Genomic DNA, 23,753 nt, shown 5'->3' with positions numbered 1-23,753 from the left:
TAATATGTTTAACCTTCCACAATGTATTTGTCGAGCTCTCACTGGTTTCAATACTGGTTGGATGAACATTATACAAGCGTAATGCTCTGCAGTTTTTGTCACGTTCCAATCAAAATAATGAGTTCTGCTGGAATAGATATGAATGTACCTGCTGTGACAAGCCATTTTAGCTGCTTTGTTCAAACCAGACTGTTATAATTTCATTACACATGCAGGAATATTTATATCAAAACTGTGCTGGTTTATGCATTTACCAATCATGATTGTGTAAACGTGGACTCTAACTTGAAGTTGGAGAAACAGCACAACTTCCCAACTGACCACGACAAAGCTCTTCCCAAATTTAGATGGTCCCTCCCAAATGATGAAGCAGTCCCTTTCACTTTAAATGTAGCGTTTCTTTATTGAACAGTATTCCTTCAGTTTTACAATGGTTGTCATCATTAAATAACTATCGACATTTAAGAAGAGGTTCCTTGCTTTGTAGGAGACATAAAATGGCGACGGTTCCTCTCGAGCAGATTCATTACTTGAATCATTCTATTCATTCCTTGAATTTTTTTCCTGAGGGTCCAGGTAACTTTTTTGTTCACAATAATAAAAGGGGATTGGGTGTCAGTGTTTCAGAGTGTGACAGTTCTTCATCTCAATGTCCTAACCTCTGTTCCTGCTTTACTAATGTCTCCCTCCCTTTCTCAATCGCCTTCATTCTCTGCCCTCCAACACTACCAATCTCTTCACTGCAACAACCTGCTTATTATCCTTCTGCAGTCTCACTGCAGTCCTCTCATTAAGGCCACCAGATTACACTCGAATGGAGATGATGATATAAATGACTGGGCTAATTAAAGAAAATGGGCTGAGAATATCTCACTTCACTGAAGTCAGCATCCGTAATGACGCAAAACTCACTGAACTCTTAAGACTCTTGCCTGGGGCTATCCCAAAGAAGAGTCATCGACCTGAAATGCCCCTGTTGCTGATTTTAGATTTCCAGCTGTCTTAGTCAAACATCTTCAACTCTGCAAAAGAAAAAGATAAAAAAAAAACGCAGATGCTGGAGATCTGACATACAAGCAGAAATTGCTAGAAACAATCAGCAGGTCAGGCAGTGTCTGTAGAAAGAGAAGGTGTTGATGTTCAGATGAAGAGTTAACAATGCCTCTTTCCAAAGACGCTGAATGATCTCAGTGTTTCCAACATTTGCTGCTTTTTTATTCAAGGTTCCACTGCAATGGATTCAGGCCCTGGAGTTGAAAGAATGAAAGAACTCATAGAGTCAAGCAGCATCTGTGGAGGCAGAAGGGGTATGTCAATGTTGCAAGTCGAGACCCTGTCTCAGGATGAAGAGGAAATAGGAAAGATTGCCAGTATGTGGCATTGTGTATTGGATGGTGGGGTGTGGCAGAGGATGGTGGGTGGGACAGGGAGGACAGAAGCTGGCCAGTGATGGGTGGAGCCCGATGTGGATGAGTATGGTTGGCAGATGGAACCAGGTGGGGGAGGGAGGAGGACAGAAGCCGGTGGGTGATAGGTGGGGCCAGATGTGGATGGTATGATGGATAGTTGGAACAAGGTTTCAATGAGACACCCCTCATTCTTCTAAATTCCTATGAGTACAGGCACAGAGCCATCAAACGCTTCTCACAGGTTAACCCTATCGTTCCTGGGATCCTTCCAAGTCATTCTCCTTTGGACCATCTCCAATGCCAGTATGTCCTTTCTTTGACATGCAGCCCAAAACTGCTCACAAGACTCCAAATGTGGTCTGAACAATGCTTTATAAATCCTCAGCAATACATCCTTGCTCTTATATTCTAGGCCTCTTGAAATGTACGAAAACATTGCAGTTGCCTTCAATACTGCATCAAGACAGGGTAGCAACCCCCCAAGATTCAGATGCAAATAGGAACAAAGTGAAGCCTCCACAGGGGACTGACCGGACACTGTTGGAGATTGGGGGTTCTGCAGAGATTGTAAAGACAGGACTGGGGTGAGACATAGGGTCAGAGGAGGGGAGAGGGAGTAAGAGAGTTGGGCAGAAGAGAGCGGAGGTCTCTGCTTGATGCCGAGGCCTGGAATCTGGAGAGATTGTACTCCTTGGTGGGCAACAGGATGTAAAGAACTGTTACTTGCAACGATACAGACCATGTCAAACTCAGTAAAGCAAGAAACAAAACCCAAGGAGGAGATAAGAAATAGAAGGCAGTGATGGACAGCAGTGAGGGAAGAGAGCAGGATACAGAGGAAAAACCATAGAAGTGGTGAATGGATTAAACATACTCAAGATCCTAGATGGCACCAAACCAGAGCTGGAATCACACAGGGCAAAGTGCTGGTGAGGAATTCAAAAGTAAACTAAAATAAGACTTAACAACACCCTTTAGTTTGCCCAGAGATAAAAGGATACCTTGCTATCAACAATGCTCATCATTTAAGTCCTGTTGCTGCTCGACCGTCCAGCAGATTGTTAGTTGCTTCAGATTCCAGCATCTTGCTTTTCCACTTATCATCTCCCTCTGCCTCCCAATGAATGACACCTTCTCTCCACCAATCAGCAACTCTGGCTAATGGGTGCATCAGATTACACATCAGACTGGTGTGATCTGCAGTTTGGTTGGCTGGCAGGTCCAGATTGTTGCTACCCTTCCCATCCTGTGTCTCCAGCAGAATAAGTTCAAAGTTCAAGGACTCAATCCCAAGGATTCTACAACTCACGTTCTCAATATTATTTATTTACAATTTCTTTTTATTTGCAGATTGGTTGTCAGTCTTTGTGTGTAGGTTTCGCAATGCTTCTATTATATTTCTTTGTTGTGCTGTGAATGGCAGCAAGGAAATGTATGGTGGCATATACATAGTTTGATAATAAAGTTACTTTGAACTTTGAACAAAATCAACTAACCTAGACATATAACTTTAGCTTGAGACCTGGATGTTGGCTCACACCATTTCTTGGCATTTATTCTCAGACGTGGGATGCTGAGGAGTTCAAACAGCAAAATTCTTCAAATCCCACTGTGGGTTATAGCTCTAGTAAACCACTCTGCTCTGAAGAACTTGCCAACTCATTTTTCTCGTTTCATGTGGGTTACCTCCAATTACACTAACTAGTCATGATATCAGGTAGACCTGCTTATTGATGCAAATATCTAATCAGTCAATCATGAGGCAGGAAATCAATGCAAAAATGCATGCAGACATGGTCAAGAAGTTCAGTTCGAACATCAGAATGGGGAAGGAATGAGATCTGAGTGACTTTGACCATGGAATGATTGTTGGTGCCAGAGGAGATATCTCAGAAACTGCTGATCTCCTGGGATTTTCATGCACAAATGTCTCTACAGTTTACAGAGAATGGAGCAAAAAGCAAAAAATAAAACATCCAGTGAGTGGCATTCTGGGGGGAGAATGAGAGAGGTCAGAGAATGGCCAGCTGACAGGAAGGCAACAGTAACTCAAATAACCAAGCGTTATAACAGTGGCGTGCAGAAGACAATCTCTGAGTACACAACACATCAAATCTTGAAGTGGACGGGCTATAGCAGCAGACAACCTCACTGGGTTCCATCCTGCACCTAACAAAGTAGCCACTGTGTGCAGAAGTGGTAATTTAATGACCATGAGGCATTTGAAGAAAGGAGTGTTTCACTATTTGGGACCCAATACTGTCCAAATGTTGGGGAGACAATGCCAAAATTCACCATGCTTTCGGGAGCACTCTATATGTGGGAGCAAATGCTCAAGATCAGTCCTTTTCTGTCTGTAATTTTCACTTTCATACAACATGCACCAAAACGATTGTTCAGGTGAGGAGGGTAGATGCTGCCTGGCATGGGTTCCCCCACCATTTTGTGTGTGTTGCTCGGGATATCCAGCATCTGTAGAATTTCTCGTGTTTATTCACTCAGATAGTCTATTGGTCCCCTAGAGTATAACAGACAATCCATCCAGCGCAACCTTACAGGACACTGGAGAAAACATAAAGGACTCTCCTTTACTTTGAATTTCTAATACCCCTCCCCCCAACCTGATGATAACCAGGATATGACCAGCCCCCAGTAGCACTGTAAGCTGGGCCCCCCTCAGTCCCACACAATGGCGGAAAACCCACCATGTGATTCGGCAGCCCATTCCTACCTAACCCTAAACCTCAGCAAAGGCAAGGAACACAAGACAGAAAATCTGCAGATGCTGGAAATCCAAGCAACATACACAAAATGCTGGAGGAAATCAACAGGCCGGGCAAGGAAGCTCATCAGGGTGGCCGTGCTGGTTGCTCGGGAACACAATGCACACCTGTCCACACTGTTCTGTCTGTCTGCTCCAGAGTGCACAGCTGCCCACATGGACTTCACAGAGCACTACATCTTCTGCAGAAAGTACACACCTGCCCCCATAGTTGCATTGCCACAAAATATATATCTTCCCCTTTCTGAGGGTTGTCACCTTGTCATGGTGGAGATCCCAAGAGCTTAGCTCCTGGTGCAGTCACCCACGGCAGTGAAGTCAAGGAGGAGGGTCCAGACAAAGAGTGATCCAACCAAGACCTCATTGGTGGCTGGCAGAAGATGATGAAGCATTGCAACAGCACTGAGCGTGGAGGAAGGCTGCTGCGATGAAGGGTCCTCAATCACCTTGGATGCTTTGCCACTGAACCCTGACCCCAATCTGTCAAGGACCCTGTGGCGGTTGCCCATGCATCAGCCTCGCTAAATGAAGTCACACACAGGCTTTCTTCATCAAGGAGAAACCTCTTGGGAGAACGTCATACTTAACTCAACACCTACTAGTACTACATATCTTCCTTCTTCATGCAATGACACACATTATGTATACATTGCCACCCACCCTCTTAACTCTTCTCATCTGCCTATCGCCTCCCCTCGGACCCCCTCCTCCTTCCCTTTCTCCCATGGTCCACTCTCCTCTCCAATCATATTCCTTCTCCTACAGCTTTTTCCACCTATCACCTCTCAGCTTCTTACTTCACCCCCCTCCCCCACCCACCTGGCTTCACCTATTGCCTTCTAGCTCCTTCCCCTCTCCTCACCTTCATATTCTGGCTTCTTCCCCCTTCCTTACCAGTCCTGATGGAAGGTCTTGGCCCAAAGCATCAATTTCCATAGATGTCCACCTGATCTGCTGAATTCGTCCAGCATTTTGTGTGTAGTGCATACTGTCACACACAGTGCTCACCTGCCCCCATTGTCACCGTGTCACGCACCATTGACCGTTTTAGACCATTGGGAACTTTCAGGTTGGAATTGAGCTTCTGTCTTTAGAATTAACCAGCACCAACAAGATCTGGGAACTTCTAACAATATAACAGACAGAAGCAGGATTGAACTGTCTAGTAAGCGGTGTGACATGATCATGTACAGAAAAGGAGGTGCTAAAACCAGTCCCCTATTCATTCTGAGGTCCCGTTTCATAAAACACGCATTCAACGGACGTTTTCCGCGGAAATAATTTAACATTCACAAGGGGGGAGAAAGCAGGTACAGACAGCTGGGGGATAAGGAGAGGAGGAAGGGAAGTACAAAATAAATAAAGTTGAAGTCTGCTGACACAACAAGGCTATTGGCTCGTCACCAGTGCTGGTGTGCAATTGTTAGAACTGCAAGGGCACGAACAGCCCATTTCCTCGGCCTCCATTGCTGGAGTTTCGGAAGCCTTTCCCCAGTTGCCCCCGGCTTAACGTCAGAGGCACAAACTAAAGTGCGTCCCCGCTGCCCCGTGTCTCTCTGGGCCTCCGTGCCCCCCTTATCCAACAGAAACATACTTATTCAGCCACTGCATTAGGAACACAATGGAATCTGGGCTCATTCACTGCAAAGGGCGGCCCTTCCTTCCTCCGCCATTGGTCGAGGGAAAAGTACAGAGCCCTTTGCAGGAAGAGGTGGCTCGCGATTGACAAATAAGAGTACAAGTTGGTGGGGGGTCCAGGTCTTGCTTTCTCGTGGACGGATGCAAGACGTGGCCGGCTCGCCACTCCCCTTCCCAAGAGTGTTGCACTGAGCCCAACCCATCGCCGAAAGTCACAGTGTCTGCACTCTGCAACAAGAACCATTTCTACATCGTATCCAGTCCTTGAGTCTGTCATGCGTCAACCAAAGGAGGAGTACCATCAGATCTATACTACTGTCCTTAAGTTGCTTCTGAACGCACGATGCACTACCCAGTCTCTCAGTGCAGGGCTCGACTAACCGTGCGTTATAGCTTGTGCTTGGTGCTGGCATGGTGCCGATTGCTCCTGCGTTCCGACGTATTCCGCTTGACTCTGATCGCAGCCGCCGGCTGCTCCAAGTTAAGGGAAGGGCTCGAGCGAGACTTCTTCAGGCCATTTCCCTCGCTCTCGGCTGTGTCGAACAGGGTGGCGTCAAACTTGTCCAGGTCGTCGGTTCCAGCTTTCAGCTTGGACCGAAGCAGTGAGACGTACGTGCAGAACCGCATCTCCTGTAGGAGGGAGAGCACAGAGATTTGGTTCATCAAAGGTGTCACAGTGGGCGGTGGGGGGGGGAGTGGTGGGAGAGGAGAGGATACGAGGCAAGAGACCAAGAAGAGGGACACAAGAGTCTGTAGATGCTAGAATTTGCAGCACCAGACAAAATGCAGGATGAACTTCGTGGATGAGGCGGAATCTGCAGGGGGGAATGGACAGTTGACATTTCATCTGGATTGAAAGACAGAGGAGAGATAATCAACATAAAGAGGCAAGAGGAAGGGTTGGAACAGGAGCTGGCAGGTGACAGGTGGATCCATATCTGTGATATGCAGATGAAGGCAGCGAGATTAGGAAGAGTGACAGAAGCTGGGAGGAGATAAGTGATTGCAGATGATGGAATCTGATTGAAAAAGGTGGAGCAAGGAACCAAATAAGGGAGGGAGATTGTTGAGAGGGAAGTGGGTGAGAGGAGGGAGTCCAAATCTGGGGAGTGTAGATATAAGATGGTCGCTAATAAAATCCATGGGATTCAAGATATACTTCTCCTGTGGAGATGGGGAACTCCATCCCAAATGATTAATCTAAGAAATAGGGATAAAATTAAGGGGACACCTTGAATAAGTACAACTCTGACATGGACAGTCCCAAGCCTGGCTGCAAAAGGAGGCGGCTTGGGCTGCACATGGGGGCTAACAACCCCATCCCATAAAAAATAGAAACATAGAAAATAGGTGCAGGAGTAGGCAATTCGGCCCTTTGAGCCTGCACCGCCATTCAGCATGATCATGGCTGATTATCCAACTCAGAACCCTGTATCTGCCTTCTCTCCATACCCCCTGATCCCTTTAGCCACAACAGCCATATCTAACTCCCTCTTAAATATAGCCAATAAACTGGCCTCAACTGTTTCCTGTGGCAGAGAATTCCACAGATTCACCACCGTGTGAAGAAGTTTTTCCTCACCTCCGTCCTAAAAGGCTTCCCCTTTATCCTCAAACTGTGACCCCTCACTCTGGACTTCCCCAACATCAGGAACAATCTTCCTGCATCTAGCCTGTCCAATCCCTTTAGGATTTTATACATTTCAATAAGATTCCCCCCTCAATCTTCTAAATTCCAACAAGTATAAGCCTAGTCGATCCAGTCTTTCATCATATGAAAGTCCTGCCATCTCAGGAGTCAATCTGGTGAACCTTCTTTGTACTCCCTCTATGGCAAGGATGTTTTTCCTCAGATTAGGGGACCAAAACTGCACACAATACTCCAGGTGTGGTCTTACCAAGGCCTTGTACAACTGCAGTAGTACCTCCCTGCTCCTGTACTCGAATCCTCTCGCTATAAATGCCAGCATACCATTCGCCTTTTTCACTGCCTGCTGTACCTGCATGCCCACTTTCAATGACTGGTGTATAATGACACCCAGGTCTTGTTGCACCTCCCCTTTTCCTAATCAGCCATCATTCAGATAATAATCTGTTCTCCTGTTTTTGCCACCAAAGTGGATAACCTCACATTTATCCACATTAAATTGCATCTGCCATGAATTTGCCCACTCACCTAACCTATCCAAGTCACCCTGCATCCTCTTAGCATCCTCCTCAGAGCTAACACTTCCGCCCAGCTTCATGTCATCCGCAAACTTGGAGATGCTGCATTTAATTCCCTCGTCTAATTCATTAACATATATTGTAAATAACTGGGGTCCCAGCACCGAGCCTTGCAGTACCCCACTAGTCACTGCCTGCCATTCTGAAAAGGTCCCGTTTATTCCCACTCTTTGCTTCCTGTCTGCCAACCAATTCTCTATTCACATCAATACCATATACCCAATACTGTGTGCTTTAAGTTTGCACACTAATCCCGTGTGGGACTGTGTCAAAAGCCTTTTGAAAATCCAAATATACCACATCCACTGGTTCTCCCCTATCCACTCTATTAGTTACATCCTCAAAAAATTCTATGAGATTCGTCAAACATGTTTTTCCTTTCACAAATCCATGCTGACTTTGTCCGATGATTTCACCGCTTTCCAAATGTGCTGTTATCACATCTTTGATAACTGACTCCAGCATTTTCCCCAACACTGATGTTAGGCTAACCGGTCTATAATACCCTGGTTTCTCTCTCCCTCCTTTTTTAAAAAGTGGGGTTACATTAGCCACCCTCCAATCCTCAGGAACTAGTCCAGAATCTAAAGAGTTTTGAAAAATTATCACTAATGCATCCACTATTTCTTGGGCTACTTCCTTAAGCACTCTGGGATGCAGACCATCTGGCCCTGGGGATTTATCTGCCTTCAATTTACCTAACACCACTTCCCTACTAACATGTATTTCCCTCAGTTCCTTCATCTCACTGGACCCTCTGTCCCCTACTATTTCCGGAAGATTATTTATGTCCTCCTTAGTGAAGACAGAACCAAAGTAGTTATTCAATGTTGAAGATGGGCTGTACTGGGGACAGCTTGAAAGACTGGCCCAGGATAGAGGAGTCTGGAGAGCTGCTGTCGGCAGCCTGTGCCCCGGTAGGACTGGTAGGCTTAACTAACTAACTTGAATAATTGGCAGAGAAAGGCAGAAGAACCCAAATACATGGGAAATGGGAGAAGTTGGCCATTTTATTTGCTTGTCTTCTCTGATCGTCAAGGAGTTGATGGAGATCTTTTACCGAAGCAGCACTTTCCCATATTAACCCTTTATCCCTTGGTTTTCTGCAAATCTAAAAATCTATCCATTAAATATCCAGGATGCTGGTTGAACAATGCTGGTGGGATGCTGGTGGGAGGAATATACTGAAGTTATATAGGAGGAGGCATGTGTACAGCATCAAAACTAGCATGGATCTAATAGACTGAGTAGCCTGTTTCTTTGCTCAAGCATCCTGCTTCGCTGGTTTTATCATGCTGATTGTTTGCTATCGATTATGCAGAGGCAAATACGTGGCTGGGACTGTTTTATTCCCAGCACAAATACCAAATGAAGCTCAATGCTTCAAATGTGTAGCCTGTAGTGGGCTATCATCAACTGGTCAGGTCCGGTTCAGAAGAGGAATAAAGTCACACAACGATACAGCACTGAAGCAGCCAACCACTTTTATTGCACTCAACATGCACAAAATGCTGGAGGAACTCAGCATCAATGGAAGAGAATAACCGTTTGATGTTTTGGGCCTGAACAGGCCTGGAACATCCACAGTTTTTACTCCTCCATAGATGCTGTCTGACTTGTTGAGTTTTACCAGAATCTTGTGTGTGTTGCTCAAGATTTCCAGCATCTGCAAAATATCTTGTGTCTCAATTTTAATCCTTACTGTTAGTTGAGGGTTGCAAAATGGCTGTGCATTTGTCGCCATAGCAACAGACACTATAATCCATTCTGAGGTTTGTGATAAACAATCTAGAGCTTTCCTGGCGTATATGACGAATAATGTTTTCTCGGGCCTCCAGCAGGGTACGGGTATTGATTACAACTGAGGTTTCACTGACAAACACTGCCCATATTCTTCAAGGATGATGCCTAGGTATGTTTATACTCCATACCACTGCACTAGACATATTGAAGCATCATCCCTGAAGAAGATGGCAGAGCTTGTTATCGAAATGTCGGATACAATGGATAGCTGTACCTGGCTGGAAGCCAAGAAGACTTTATTCATCATTTTGAGGTATTTCAGCGCAGTGTGATGTCACAAACCACACTGTTGGAAGAAGATCTGAGAAGTGAAGTGGGCAGTCAATGCTTTGAGTCACAATCCTTCTTCCGTCATAAACAGCTGCCCCTCTTACTTCTGGATCTCACTCCAGAGACTTGAATAGCTGTAGTGTCATCTGGTATTTGATGCTCAGTGTAGACTCAATGGGTGAAGAGTGTCTGCACAACTTCATGGCCACATTAGGCTGAAAAGAATGCAGAGGAGATTTGTGAAGATGCCGTCGGACTGAGTTATGGAGAACGGCAGAGCAAGTTGGAGTGTAGAAGAAAGATGGCTATAGGTGTATAAATTCATGAGGGGTATAGAACACAGTGAATGCGTAGTCTTCTTCCCAGTTTTGGGGTATCAAGAACTAGAGAGTATAGGTTTAAGCTGAGAGGGGAGAGATTTAGTAGAAGCCTAAGGGACAACAGTTTCACCTAGATTGTGGTATATATCCAGAATGAGCTGCCAAATAAAGTGGTTGAGGCAGGTACTTTAACAACATGTAAAAGGTGTTTGGACAAGTATAGGGATAGAGAAAGCAAGAGAGATATGGGCCCAAATAGGACTAGCTTAGAAGAGAATCTTGGTTGGCAAGCACCACTTGGGCTGAAATACCTGTTTCTGTACTCTATGACTCCAGCATTAACGCAGTACTGGGGATGGGTTGCATTGTCAGAGGTTGTGTGAGATGTGAAATGTATCTGCTCTCTGCAATGGATGCAAGTAATCTCGTGGGTGGAAGAGAAAAATGATAAATGTGCAAGTAAATTATGATCTGCAACTCAGTGCCTTTCAGGGCAATGGGAGCAGAGGCAGTGAACATCTTCAGAAATGAACAAGCACCTGAGAGGGAAGTGGGACTGACAAAGTTGTTCTACCAAGAGCTAGCATTGAAATGATGGGCCGGATGGTCACTCTGTGCTGTAACAATTCTACAACACTTTGTGGAAGAAATGATAAGTTCTTCCTGGTGTCCTGTTCAATATTTATCTACAGACCAATAACACATGCATAAAATCTAATCATTATTACACTGCATTTGTGGGACCTTCCTGTAAGCAAAATGGCATTTGTGTTTCCATTATTACAAGAGGGGCAACGCATCACTGGCTGGAAAGAGCTTGAAAGGTATAATTTAAACTAAGCCTTCTTTGTATAAAAAGCAAAGCTTTTCAGCTCTGGCCTTTGATATGAAATTGCCTCCTTGCTCACCTCAAATTCCAGGTATTCCTCTTTCTGTTTGTATTCCTCCAGCTCTTTAGTCTTCGCCTTCTTGTCGGGAGGGACTGAATGATGCTCAGCCAGATCTGCAGTCATCGCCTTCAGCCTGGCTTCATGAGCCTTTATCTGCTCTTCCTACAAAATAAGAGACGAAGAACGGGCTTTTAATTCTTTCCCCCACCACATGATTTGTTCAAAACGTCTTAATCTTGCTGGCTTTGAAAACCAAATTGCTCTATCCTTGTCATTGCCACTAGCGACCAGCAGAGGTCCCACTGTGCTGCCACAGCTCCATGAAAATGCTGGGACTGTTTGATGGGACTGTTTGACTGTTTTGAGCATCTGATCTCCTTTGCTGTAGTTCTGTCAGACCTAGTCTTGATGTCCCCTTGGCTCTTGGTTTTATTAGTGGCACTGGTTAAGTGTCATAAACATGATTAGTCAGAGAGAGAGTGCCTGTGGTATGTCGAATACTGGGTAAAAGAGTATTCTTTGGGGTACTGTAAGTCTGTGTCTTTATTGATGCTTTGCTGCACGCTTGAGTGCTTTGGGGGGGCACCGATGCTTTTTGCTGGTGGGGGAGAGGGGTTGTTGTCTTGCTGCTGCTTGTGTGTGGGAGTGGGGAGAGCTGGGGGGAGGCGCTTTGGGGTTCTAACATTTAACTGTCATTCATTCTTTGAGGCACTCCTCTATTTTCGTGGATGTTTGCAAAGAAAAAGAATTTCAGGATGTATATCGTATACATTTCTCTGACATTAAATGCACCTATTGTACCTATTGAACAGAACAATATACCTTACCTGCTTAATCCAATGGATCAGTAGTAACAGACTGATGTTGGTGAAAATGCATGTCCACATTTAGAGTCACAGAGCACTACAGCACAGAAATAGGCCCTTCGTCCCCTCTAGTCTGTGTGAAACTGTTATTCTTCCCTCAATACCCCTCCTATCCATGTACTTATCCAAACTTCTCTTAAATGTTGCAATCAAACCTGCATCCACCACCTCTCCAGGCGACTCATTCCACACTTGCAACAGCCCCTGAGTGAAGAAGTTCCCCCTTAGATTCCCATTAAATATCTCCCCTTTCACCCTTACCTATGACCTCGGGTTCTAGTCTCACTCCACCTCAGTGGCAAAAGCCTGCTTATAATTACCATACATGGCATGCAAAAGTTTGGGCACCCCTGGTCAAAATTTCTGTTACTGTGAATAGCTGAGCGAGTAAAAGATGAATTGATTTCCGAAAGGCATAAAGTTAAAGATGACACATTTCTTTAATATTTTAAGCAAGAAACTTTTTTATTTCCATCTTTTACAGTTTCAAAATAACAGAAAAGGAAAAGGGACCGAAGCAAAAGTTTGGGCACCCTGCATGGCAGTACTTAGTAACACCCCCTTTGGCGAGTATCACAGCTTGTAAACGCTTTTTGTAGCCAGCTAAGAGTCTTTCAATTCTTGTTTGGGGGATTTTCGCCCAAAAGTTCTATTTTAACTTCAACAGTCCACAGGACATGTTTCCAAAATGCATCAGACTTGTTCAGACGTTCCTTTGAACCTTTTGAATAGAACTTTTTGGCCGCAATGAGCAAAGATATGTTTGGAGAAAAAAGGGTGCAGAATTTCATGAAAAGAACCCCTCTCCAACTGTTAAACACAGGGATGGATCGATCATGCTTTGGGCTTGTGCTGCAGCCAGTGGCACGGGGAACATTTACTGCTAGAGGGAAGAATGAATTCAGTTAACTACCAGCAAGTTCTGGAAGCAAACATCACACCATCTGTAAAAAAGCCCAAGATGAAAAGAGGATGGCTTCTACAATAGGATAATGATCCTAAACACACCTCAAAATCCACAATGGACTACCTCAAGAGACACAAGCTGAAGGTTTTGCCATGGCCCTCACAGTCCCCTGACCTAAACATCATCGAGAATCTGTGGACAGACCTCAAAAGAACAGTGCATGCAAGATGACCCAAGAATCTCACAGAACTAGAAGCCTTTTAAGGAAGAATGGGTGAAAATCCCCCAAAAAAGATTTGAAAGACTCTTAGCTGGCTACAAAAAGTGTTTACAATCTGTGATACTTGCCAAAGGGGATGTTACTAAGTACTGACCATGCAGGGTGCCCAAACTTTTGCTTCGGGCTCTTTTCCTTGTTTGTTATTTTGAAACTGTAAAAGATGGAAATAAAAGTTTTCTTGCTTAAAATATTAAAGAAATGTGTCATCTTTAACTTTCTGCCTTTTGGAAATCAGGTCATCTTTTACTCGCTTAACTATTCACAGTAACAGAAATTTTGACCAGGGGTGCCCAAACTTTTGCATACCGCTGTATTTTCCTCATAATTTTGTGTAGCTTTATCAAAACTCTCTTCTTTCTGCATACCAGGGAATAAAGTCCTAATCTATTCAAACTTTCCCTAAAACTCAGGTCCACAAGTCCCAGCAACATCCTTGTAAATTTTGTCTGTACTCTTTCAATCTTATTGATACCTTTCCTTTAGGTAGGTGACCAACAGGTAGGTAGGCAGGTTTCTGAATAGCCATTCCTCACACAACAACATAGACTCTAAGGTCTCTAAGTTCCTTCATGGATCTGCAGCAGAGCTACACAGGGCAAGGGCTAGCACATTTGTAATATATTGCTATTCTATTCCCTTGGCTACTCTTTATCTGAAGTCATTCATTGTTGATGCTACTCCAGTTCTGGCCTCTTGACCATCTCCTGCTTTATTGGGCTGGTCTTCAGACTGTAGAATTCCTTTTCTAAATCTCTGCACCTCTCCCCTTTCCACACCCTCCTTAAGATCTTGGACACTTGCCCTAGTATCCCTGCAGCCTAACACAGGTAGGACACGGAGGAGTGTGGTAGAACAGAAGGATATGGGAATACAGATCCATGATTATTTGAAAATGGTAGATAGGGTGGTAAGGAGAACTTATGGCACATTGGCCTTCATACGTCAAAGTACTGAGTACAAGAGTAGAGATGTTATGTTGAAGTTGTATTAGACATTGGTGTGACCAAATTTGGGGTATTGTGTGCAGTTATGGTCACCTATCTACAAGGGAGATGACAAGAGTGCAGGGAAAATGTACGAGAATGTTGCCAGGACTTGAGGACCTCAGCTATAGGGAAAGGCTGAATAGTTTAGGACTTTGTTCCGTGAAGCTTTGGAGAATGAGGGGAGATTTGATAGATGTATACAAAATGATGAGGGTTATCAATAGGGTAAATGCAAGCAGACTTTTTCCACTGGGGTTGGGTGAGGCTAAAACTTGAGGTCATAAGTTAAGTATGAGAGTTGAAATATTTAAGGAGAACCTGAGTGGGAACTTATTCATTCAGAGGGGGGTACAAGTGTAGAAAGAGCTGCCAGAGGAAGTGGTGAATGGCGGGGGGAGTCAATTGCAGCATTTAGGAGAGACTTGGATAAGTACGTGGGCAGGAAGGGGATGGAGGGCTATGGTACAGGGGCAAGTCAATAGGACAAGGCAGAGTAAGAGTTCCACATGGACTAAATCTATTACTCAATGAAGGGAAATGGTAGCCGACATTTTGGGTTGAGAACCTTCATCTGGAATGAAAGATGAAGGGGAGATAGCTGGGATAAAAAGGTGGAGGAAAAAGGTGAAGCTAGACCTGGTGAGTGATCGATGGATCCAAGTGGGGAGGGGTGATGGGCAGATGTAAGTGGGGAGAGTAGAAACAGCAACAAAAGTGGGAAGGTGACAGGTGGAGGTGACAAAGGGCCCAAGATGATGGAATCTCATAGGAAAGGGAGGTGGAGCATAGATTCAAATGAGGGGGTGGGAAGGCAGATGGGGCAAGTGCTTAATGGTTATTGATCCATGGCATCAAAATGGTTGGGAGCCTCTACTTTAGACTAATTTGCTCTCTTTCCTTCCCAGTTTCAATAAAGGATCTTCAACATAAACTGCTTCTCCTCCACAGATGATGCCTGACCCGCTGAGTTTTAGCAACATTTTCTGTTTGTTTTTTTATTTCAGATTACCATCACCTGCGGTGTTTTAGCTTTTTATCTCAGTTTCCTTTCATGTGGCTCGGCTGTCTGTTGTGAAGCACTCTGCAGGTTTTAGATCTAATAATTATAAATGGAAGTTGTGGTTCTTAGCGTAACTCTGATCCCAGTGTTACAACCAATGACGAGTCACTCACCAGGGACAGCCTGGTCACCGCGGTGGGAAGCAGAGGCCGGCTGAACTTCTTCTGGGAACCAATGGCCGCAGGAAATGGCGGAGCTGAAAACATGGCCGACACCAGGTTTATACGGGTGATCCAGGATTGCATCAGCTCTGAGCTCCTGGAAGCAAAAGAAAGCAGTGTCTATAAGGGGAACAAAAATCCAAGTGTGAAATCCAGGCCCCTGGAGAAACAGTGAGAGAACGTGGACCTCAACAGGGTCAGTGGATGTGGAGAGGGTGCTTCCTACAGTGGGACAGTCTAAGACCAGTGGGGGTAGCCTCAGGTTACAAGGATGTCCCTTCAGAACAGTGATAAGAAGGAATTTCTTTACCCAGAGGATGGTGAATCTGTGGAATTCATTGCCACAGATGGCTGTGGAAACCAAATCATTCGGTTCATTTAAAGCGCAGGTTGGTAGATTCTTGATTAAGGGTGTTAAAAGTTATGGGGAGAAGCCAGGAGAGGTTGAGGGGGAAAATAAATCAGCCATAATGGAATGGCAGAGCAGACTCAATGGGTCGATTGGACTAATTCTAGTCCTATTTTTTATGGTCTTAGTATGGACATGATGGGCAACAAAGCCTGTTTCTAAGCTGTGTGACTCTGTATCACTTTGACAACCAGATAATCAGGCTGAGGGAGGCTTACTGTCATTACCTAAGGAGGATTTCTAAATGTCCCTGAGTGTGGTTTAAATTGTGAAGTATTTCCCTACACCTAATGGCAGGATTCTTAGCAGGGAGCTTTTCATTCACGCCCATAGATCCCTCAAAGTTGCCATGTGTTAACAGGGCGGTTAAGACAGAGTATGGTGTGTTGGCCTTCAGTAGTTGTGAGATTGAGTTCAAGAGCCGTGAGGTAATATTGCAGCTCTGGTTAGACCACACTTGGAATCTTGCGTTTAGTTCTGATCGTGTCATTGTGGCAGCTTTAGAGAGGGTGCAGAGGAGGTATACCAGGATGCCGCCTGGATTAGAGAGCATGCCTTATGAGGATAGGTTGCATAAATTCTGAAGCGAAGGAGGATGAGAGGCAACTTGTTAGATGTGTACAAGATGAAGAGAGGCCTACATTGAGTAGGTAGCCAAAGACTTTTTCTGAAAGCAGAACTGGCTAATATGAGGGGGCATAATTTTAGAATGATTGGAGGAAAGAATAGGTGGGGATGTCGGAGGTAAGTATTTTTACACAGAAAGTGATGAGTACATGGAACGCCTGCCAGGGGTGGTGATAGAGGTAGATACATAAGTGACATTTAAGAAAATCTCAGATAGGCACATGGATAATAGAAAACTGGAGAGCTTTGTAGGAGAGAAGGGTTGGATTGATCTTAGAGTAGGTTAAGAGGTTGGCACAACATTGTGGGACAAGGGGACTATACTGTGCTGTACTGTTCTATGTTCTAAGTTTCTGAGTTTGCCAATTCCACCATCAGAATCAGTAACCCCATGAAACTTGTTGGAGAGTTTTTTTTCTACAGCTCATTTACAGACATAACCCTTCAGAGGTCTTCAAACCAAAGTACCGTGCACCCTTAGATCATTTGGAGCTCATTGATTCTCCCACAGTTTACCTGACATGAACCTCTGGTGTAAACCCACACTCCCCTCCCTCCCCAGTCCATCTAATCTTGGTTCCGTGCTTACCACTTCCTTCTCCTTACATTCCCAATTTTCTCCATTTTCTCACACTGCCCACTTTACTATATCTACACACCAAGATGGCTTATTTTCTGTGCAGTGCTTTGGGAAGCTTCCAATAACAAAACAGCACTTTAGAATGGGATATTTTTCTTTCTGTATGAATTGGCCCCATTCCTTTCAATCTCTTGCTTACTCAATTGCCTCAGCCTCTCTTGAAGCACAGTTTAATTTGGAACATTGGTTGGCTTGTTGTTTTTCTTGACCTAGTTTGGAAATAATCAATTGTTTGCCCGGCATCGACTGAAACTGAAACAGCGGCCACGATTTACATTTTACCCAGATAAGGAGCTATTTGTGTGTTCAGTAATTATTTGGAAGCTGCTGGTGCTATCAGCACCAGTAATCTCATCTGCCCTGCACGGTATTCACTCACGGGGCTTGCAGCAGAAAGACTCTCCAATCTGCCGTCTTTAGGTAAAAGACGTTGGGCTTCTTGCTGTAGTCGGATGCCCGTACTGCCAGTGAGTGATGAATGCTGATGGCATTCTTCAGATCTTCCTCTGACAACTGCTTATCTGACTTGTATGCATCCTGTCAAAAACAAGAGAAAATAATCAACGTTGCCTTCCTTAAAATGGAGCTTATTGTCATCTGCACAAGTACACGTGTGCACAAGTACAATGAAAAAGCACCACAGGTACACAGCATCAGAGACACAACATTCACACGCAAAACATAAATTAAACCCAAAAAATATACAAAATTATACCACAGTTATATCAAAAGAAAAGAAAGGTTGTTGTAGCGCAACGTAGTCATAGTGTTGCTAAACTGAGGCAGTGATTGGGATTGTGTCTGTTGGTTCAAGAACCGAATGCTTGAAGGGAAACACACACAAAATGCTGGAGGAACTCAGCAAGCCAGTCAGCAACTATGGAGAGGAAAACACAGTTGACGTTTTTGGCTAAGACCCTTCATCAGTTGTGTTTATGGTTGAAGGGAAGTAGCCGTTCTTGAACTTGGTGTTGCATGACTTCACACTTTACCTCCTGACCAATGACATCTGGGAGAAGATGGCACAGCCCAGATGGTGGGGATCTTTGATGTTACACGTTGCTTCTCGCGGACACACTTTTGATGGTGGGGAGGGATGTGCTTGTGATGTACTATACTCTCTATCTTCATACATTCCTGATCATTCAAATTACTGTACCATGATGCAACCAGTCTGGATACTTTCAAAAGTACACCTGTAGAATTTTGAATTTTGTTCAGTGACAAGCCAAACCTCCTTAACCTTCTAATAACGTGAAGATGGTGGTGAGCTTTCTATAGGATTGCATCCATGTGCAAGGCCCAGTATAGGTCATTCGATATGTTAACACAAGGAATCTGCATTTGGGCATCTATTCATGAACAAGGAAGTTCAAACATTGCCTTTGTTTAAGTTACTCTCAATTAATCATTGACTGGCCCCTTTCCTGGTAGACTAACTGGCTGCTGGTTCCAGCTCCATATCAGTTTCCATTTTTCAGAGTAAGTCTCTGGCAGCGAGATGACGTGACTAGTGGCACGTTTCCTCAATGTGGAGTGTCTTCCAAGAGCCCGGACTGAGGGTGGTGAAGGGGAGCAAAAGGTACAAAGACATGTGGGAGTGGTGTGTACGTGGTGGGCAGGGAGGGGAGAGCTTTAGCTTACCTCAACAACTCCTGCTGAACAGCAAAGTGGTGCCCAAAAAACTCAACCGGACAGAGGTCACACAGTCTTCAATTTAATCATCGAATCCTCACATTCAGGCTTCTTGGTCTCAGAGTTTTGTGGTGCAAAGCATCTACCGCTAGCAGCTGTTAGAGACAATTTTAGGATCCCAGGGGATTTTCAAGGCTGGTGGCCATGACAGACTTGTAAAAACAGAGGCAGAGGGAGCGTGGCATATTATCAGTCCCCACAAGGGGAGTCAAGGCCTGGCATGTTACCTTGATTAGAGGGTATTACCTATAAGGAGAAACTGGACAGATTTGAATTGTGTTTTCTGGAGCATCAGAGGCCGATGGACAACCTGATTATGAGAAGAATATCAACACACACAAAATGCTGGTGGAATGCAGCAGGCCAGACAGCATCCATAGGAAGAAGCACAGTCGACATTTCGGGCCAAGACCCTTCATCAGGACTAACTGAAAGAAGAGATAGTAAGAGATTTGAAAGTGGGAGGGGGAGGGGAGAGATCCGAAATGATAGGAGAAGACAGGAGGGGGAGGGATGGAGCTAAGAGCTGGAAAGTTGATTGGCAAAAGGGATACAAGGCTGGAGAAGGGAGAGGATCATGGGACAGGAGGCCTAGGGAGAGAGAAAGGGGGAGGGGAGCACCAGAGGAAGACGAAGAGCAGGCAAGGAGTTATTGTGAGAGGGACAGGGAGAGAAAAAAGAGAGAGAGAAGAATAGACAGAGTAGATAGTGAAAGTCTTTCTCCCACGCTGGAAATGTCAATTACTAGAGGACATAGCTTTAAGGTGAAAGAGGTAAAGTTTAAAGGAGATGTGTGCATAAGAAGTTTCAACCAGGAAATGGGAGGTGCTAGAACACACTGTCAAGGGAGGCGGTGGAAGCAGATGCAATCGCGACATTTACCAGTCATTCAGGCAAGAACATGGACAGGCTGGAAAGGCAGCAATACATACTCAGTGGCCACTTTATTATGTACCTCCTGCACCTAATAAAGTGATCACTGAGTGTATGTTCATGGGCTTCTACTGCTGTAACCCATCCGCTTCAAGGTTCAGAGTGTTGGGCGTTCAGAGATGTACTTCTGCACACCACTTTTTCAATGTGTGATTATTTGAGTTACCGTCTCCTTCCTGTCAGCTTGAACCAGTCTGTCTATTCTCCTCTGACCTCTTTCATTAATAAGGCATTTTCACCCACAGAACTATGGCTCACTGGATGCTTTTTTGTTTTTCGCACCATTCTCTGTCAACTCTAGAGACTGTTGTGCATGAAAAGCCCAAAACGTCGACTGTTTATTTATTTCCATAGATGCTGCCTGACCTGCTGAGCTCCTCCAGCATTTTATATGTGTTACACTCGATCTTCAGCATCTGCAGAATTTCTTTCCCAGCAGTTTTTGGCCTTTTCAAAGAGATCCAGGAAAGTACACCAACACACGAGTTCTAGCATTTCTCCTTTCTCTACCAACAAAAGATCTCTCAGTTAGACCAAAATATCAGCATGCAAAATAAAGTGATCTAACCTTCTGTAGGTAGAGGATCATCCCCTTCAGCACACCATAGAAGGTCTTCCAGCCTCTCCTGCCCCGGGGAGCTGTGGAGAAAATTCACACTGATTTGTACCCTGCACCAATTGCCACAATATCTTCAATGCCTTGAAACGTCAGCTTCTGCAATGGTCTAAGAATTGGATAAAATTCAGGCCACAACTGAAAAATATTTGGCTTATAAAACTCAACTAAAGAAAGACACCATGAATGATATCTTCTCCACATTCTGGCCCACCGTAGTACGTCAAGCAAAAACAATGTTGTTGGACAATAATTGGAAACGTGTCTTTTCTGCCACTGCACCAAGTTATTTTGCCTTACGACCAAATACCTAAACTAACACACGTTTTATCCTAAGCCCCTGAGAGTTATGACTTTACTCTGTGGAAAGCTACACATTATTGAAAAATAAAGACTACCCTACGGGAAAATCTTTAGTCAATTCACAGCCCAAGCAAAAGATCATCAGAAATAAAACTGTGTTTAATACCAAAAAATGTCCCTTATGCTTGATGGAGCTGTAAAGGGGAAAATGAACTCTGATTGATAGGAGTTACCAGGATACCCATATACCTGGCCCAGAAGTTGATTTTTAGGGTGGAGACAACTGCAGAAAGATGGGCTACTGATTACATACCCACCAAAGCCTGAGTCAGTCACACTGAGTGGAAAGAGATCCTTCGGCCCATCGAGTTTCTTCTGACCATCAAGCACCCAGTTGCATTGACCCTATTTTCTTCTGCCTACATTCCGGCTAACTCTCGCATCCCTCCACCCCATGTCTGCCACTCCCTCCCACACCAGGAATACTGTACAGTGAGCCCGCAGTGGTTATGCCCACCCTCCCTAAGACCACAAGACTTTCTCTGGATGCGCCAGTTTCCAACCACATCTCAAAGGCCTGTGGACTGGCGGGATGATTGTCCCTGGTGTGTAGCTGAGCGGTAGAATCTGTAGAAGTTGATGTAGACTCTGGAAGAATTAAAAAATGGAATTAATGTTGGATTAGTAGAAGTGAGCGGTTGACAGTTGCTGCAGATCTGATGGGCTGAAGGACCTATTTCCATGCTGTGTCTCTATGACTCACTATCTAGTCAGTGTTGTGGCATATCAATCCATTGTTAACTTGTTACATCAGTTGACTGAAGTGAACTGCAGGAAGGGGAGGGTCCTTTCTTTGGCTGGGAGGAGATGGTTTATCATGCATATATGGAGTATGAGGGATGCAGCCCCTGTTTGAGTATCTGAAGGGGCTGCTCCTAAAGTTCCGACTGCATTTCAGCCCCACGCTCCTGATCCATAGTCACCAGTGCAGAGGGGTGTGGGCTGCTGGTGGTCTTGCTTCTGGGCCTGGCCAGACTGCCCATTCATGGGGCCAGTGGTGAGTAGCCGAGGGCTCTGCTGCAGCCGACTGCCTTCCTCTTTTCTGGAGTTATAGCCGTGCCCGGGTGCAAAGACATGCAGGCTGATGGGTCAATTGGCTGCTGTAAATTGTGCAGTTGAGTGGCAGAATCTGGGGGAGATTAGAATGGGATTATTGATGGTCAGTATGGACTCAATGGGCTGAAGGGCCTCTTTCTGTGCTATAAGATTGTGTGAATATTACATTCTATAAATGGGCAAAGATTACAGAGGATTTACGTGAATTCAAGTAAGAAACCCTGAAGTGAGTTAAGTGGGAGCAGGAAGTAATGAGAAAGGTAAATGGACTGTTGCAAGGACCCACCAACGCACTTGATTTTACACTGCCTCCTTAATTCAGGGGTAGTTATCGACGGACAACAAATACTGGCTTTTCCAAAGATGCCTGCATCTCATAAACTGATAAAGGAGGAATGGTGGACCATCAGCTACCAATGTGACTGATGTCATGGGTTTTTTATTAAAGAGCTTGTTCCACCCTCACTGAAGGTAGGAAGGCAATTGTACATTCCTGGATTTTGTGCCAATACTGCACTTGCATATTAACCTTTCAGTCCCCCTTGCCCATTCAATGCAAGCCCCGCGGTTTTTCAGGAGGTGACACTCACTTTTCTTCCCATCGGAATCAGCGTGCACCTTGCGCACCAGGAAGCCGTGCTTGTACGTGGCAGCATTGGGGTCCTGCATGATGTCTAGGAACGGGTTGCTGCCACTGCTGATCCGCTTCATGGTCTTCAGGCCTGGGTCTGCCCTTTCATCGGCCAACTCAGACAAGGATTTACGCAGCTCCTCCTCATTACTGTCAGGAGGAAAAGCATTTGCCTTAAGCATAATCAAAACCCTTCCACAAGCACACTAAGATCCAATTTCACACACAAGTCATAATCTAATCACTGCGGTTTTAGCCTATTCATCCGCATCTTCAGTTGTCTCTGCACTAATACCTGGGTTGACAGAAACGAGAACCTGATGATCCCTGAGGACAGTCGAAGAATGGAGGGATCTTAATGCAAATACTCACACATTTCTAAAGGTTGCAGGGCAGGTAAGTAAGAAGGTTAAGGAGGATCCTAGATGGGTGGGGACTGAGGGTGGGAAGTTGAACCAGCATCATTTTCAATCCTCTTGCGTCTTCTTCACACAGTGCGTTTGATTATTTAACATGCTCTGTGACCGTTTTTTTATGACTGATCGTTTCTGTCAGCATTAAAGCAGGATTGCATTCAGGAAGCACTTTGCCAGCCTTAATCACATCACACTGACATCAGTTGCTTCTGTCCTGCAAATAATTCTGTTATTACCTCTCCACAGGAATATTTTAAGATTTGGATGTTTTGGGATGAAACAGAGAATGAGGAGAGCCTGTAGGCTACAGCTGTATTTCCCCCAATGCACTTCCACCATTCATTTAAGAAGGCAGCATCCATCTTAAAGAACCAGCACCATCCAGGATGTGATCTCTTCTTGTTACTACCATTGGAGAGGAGGTGCAGGAGTCTCGACACACACTCAACCCTTCATCCCCTCCACAACCTGAATAGTCCTTGTTATTCCCTTTCCTTGCATGGTATGGCACAGTAGCGTAGTGGTTAGCACAACGCTTTACGGTATAACCAACACAAGTTCAATTCTTGCCATGCACATAAAAGTTGCTGGTGAATGCAGCAGGCCAGGCAGCATCTACAGTATGAGGTACTTTGCAGGTGTAAGATCTTGTAATCCTTGCCTACCATGACAAAGTCAAAAAAACAGCGATTGCAGGCATGGATTGTACCTCTTCCTGTAGATGCTGCCTTGTACCTCTTCCTAGAGATGCTGCCTGGCCTGCTGTGTC

At 44.9% G+C, this 23,753-nt stretch overlaps 1 protein-coding gene across 6 annotated transcripts in view; it reads right to left on the bottom strand.

The window, feature by feature from the left end:
* Positions 1-398: 398 nt before the first annotated feature.
* LOC134358370 (PH and SEC7 domain-containing protein 1-like) overlaps positions 399-23,753 on the bottom strand; it is a 179,616-nt gene continuing 156,261 nt past the window's right edge. For all 6 annotated transcript variants that reach the window (XM_063070518.1, XM_063070519.1, XM_063070522.1 and 3 more), the window contains 6 exons: positions 22,528-22,718; positions 20,471-20,541; positions 17,654-17,811; positions 15,551-15,695; positions 11,357-11,500; positions 399-6,459 (listed from right to left, as the gene is read on the bottom strand). In XM_063070518.1, the coding sequence (XP_062926588.1) occupies positions 6,217-6,459; positions 11,357-11,500; positions 15,551-15,695; positions 17,654-17,811; positions 20,471-20,541; positions 22,528-22,718 (952 nt within the window). In that variant the 3' untranslated portion in view covers positions 399-6,216. The remainder of the gene's footprint in view (positions 6,460-11,356; positions 11,501-15,550; positions 15,696-17,653; positions 17,812-20,470; positions 20,542-22,527; positions 22,719-23,753) is intronic.

Source organism: Mobula hypostoma, chromosome 18, assembly GCF_963921235.1.
Source record: "Mobula hypostoma chromosome 18, sMobHyp1.1, whole genome shotgun sequence".
Lineage (NCBI taxonomy): Eukaryota > Metazoa > Chordata > Chondrichthyes > Myliobatiformes > Myliobatidae > Mobula > Mobula hypostoma.
Note: the sequence above shows the minus strand (reverse complement) of the source record. Positions and strands in the feature narration are given on the sequence as shown.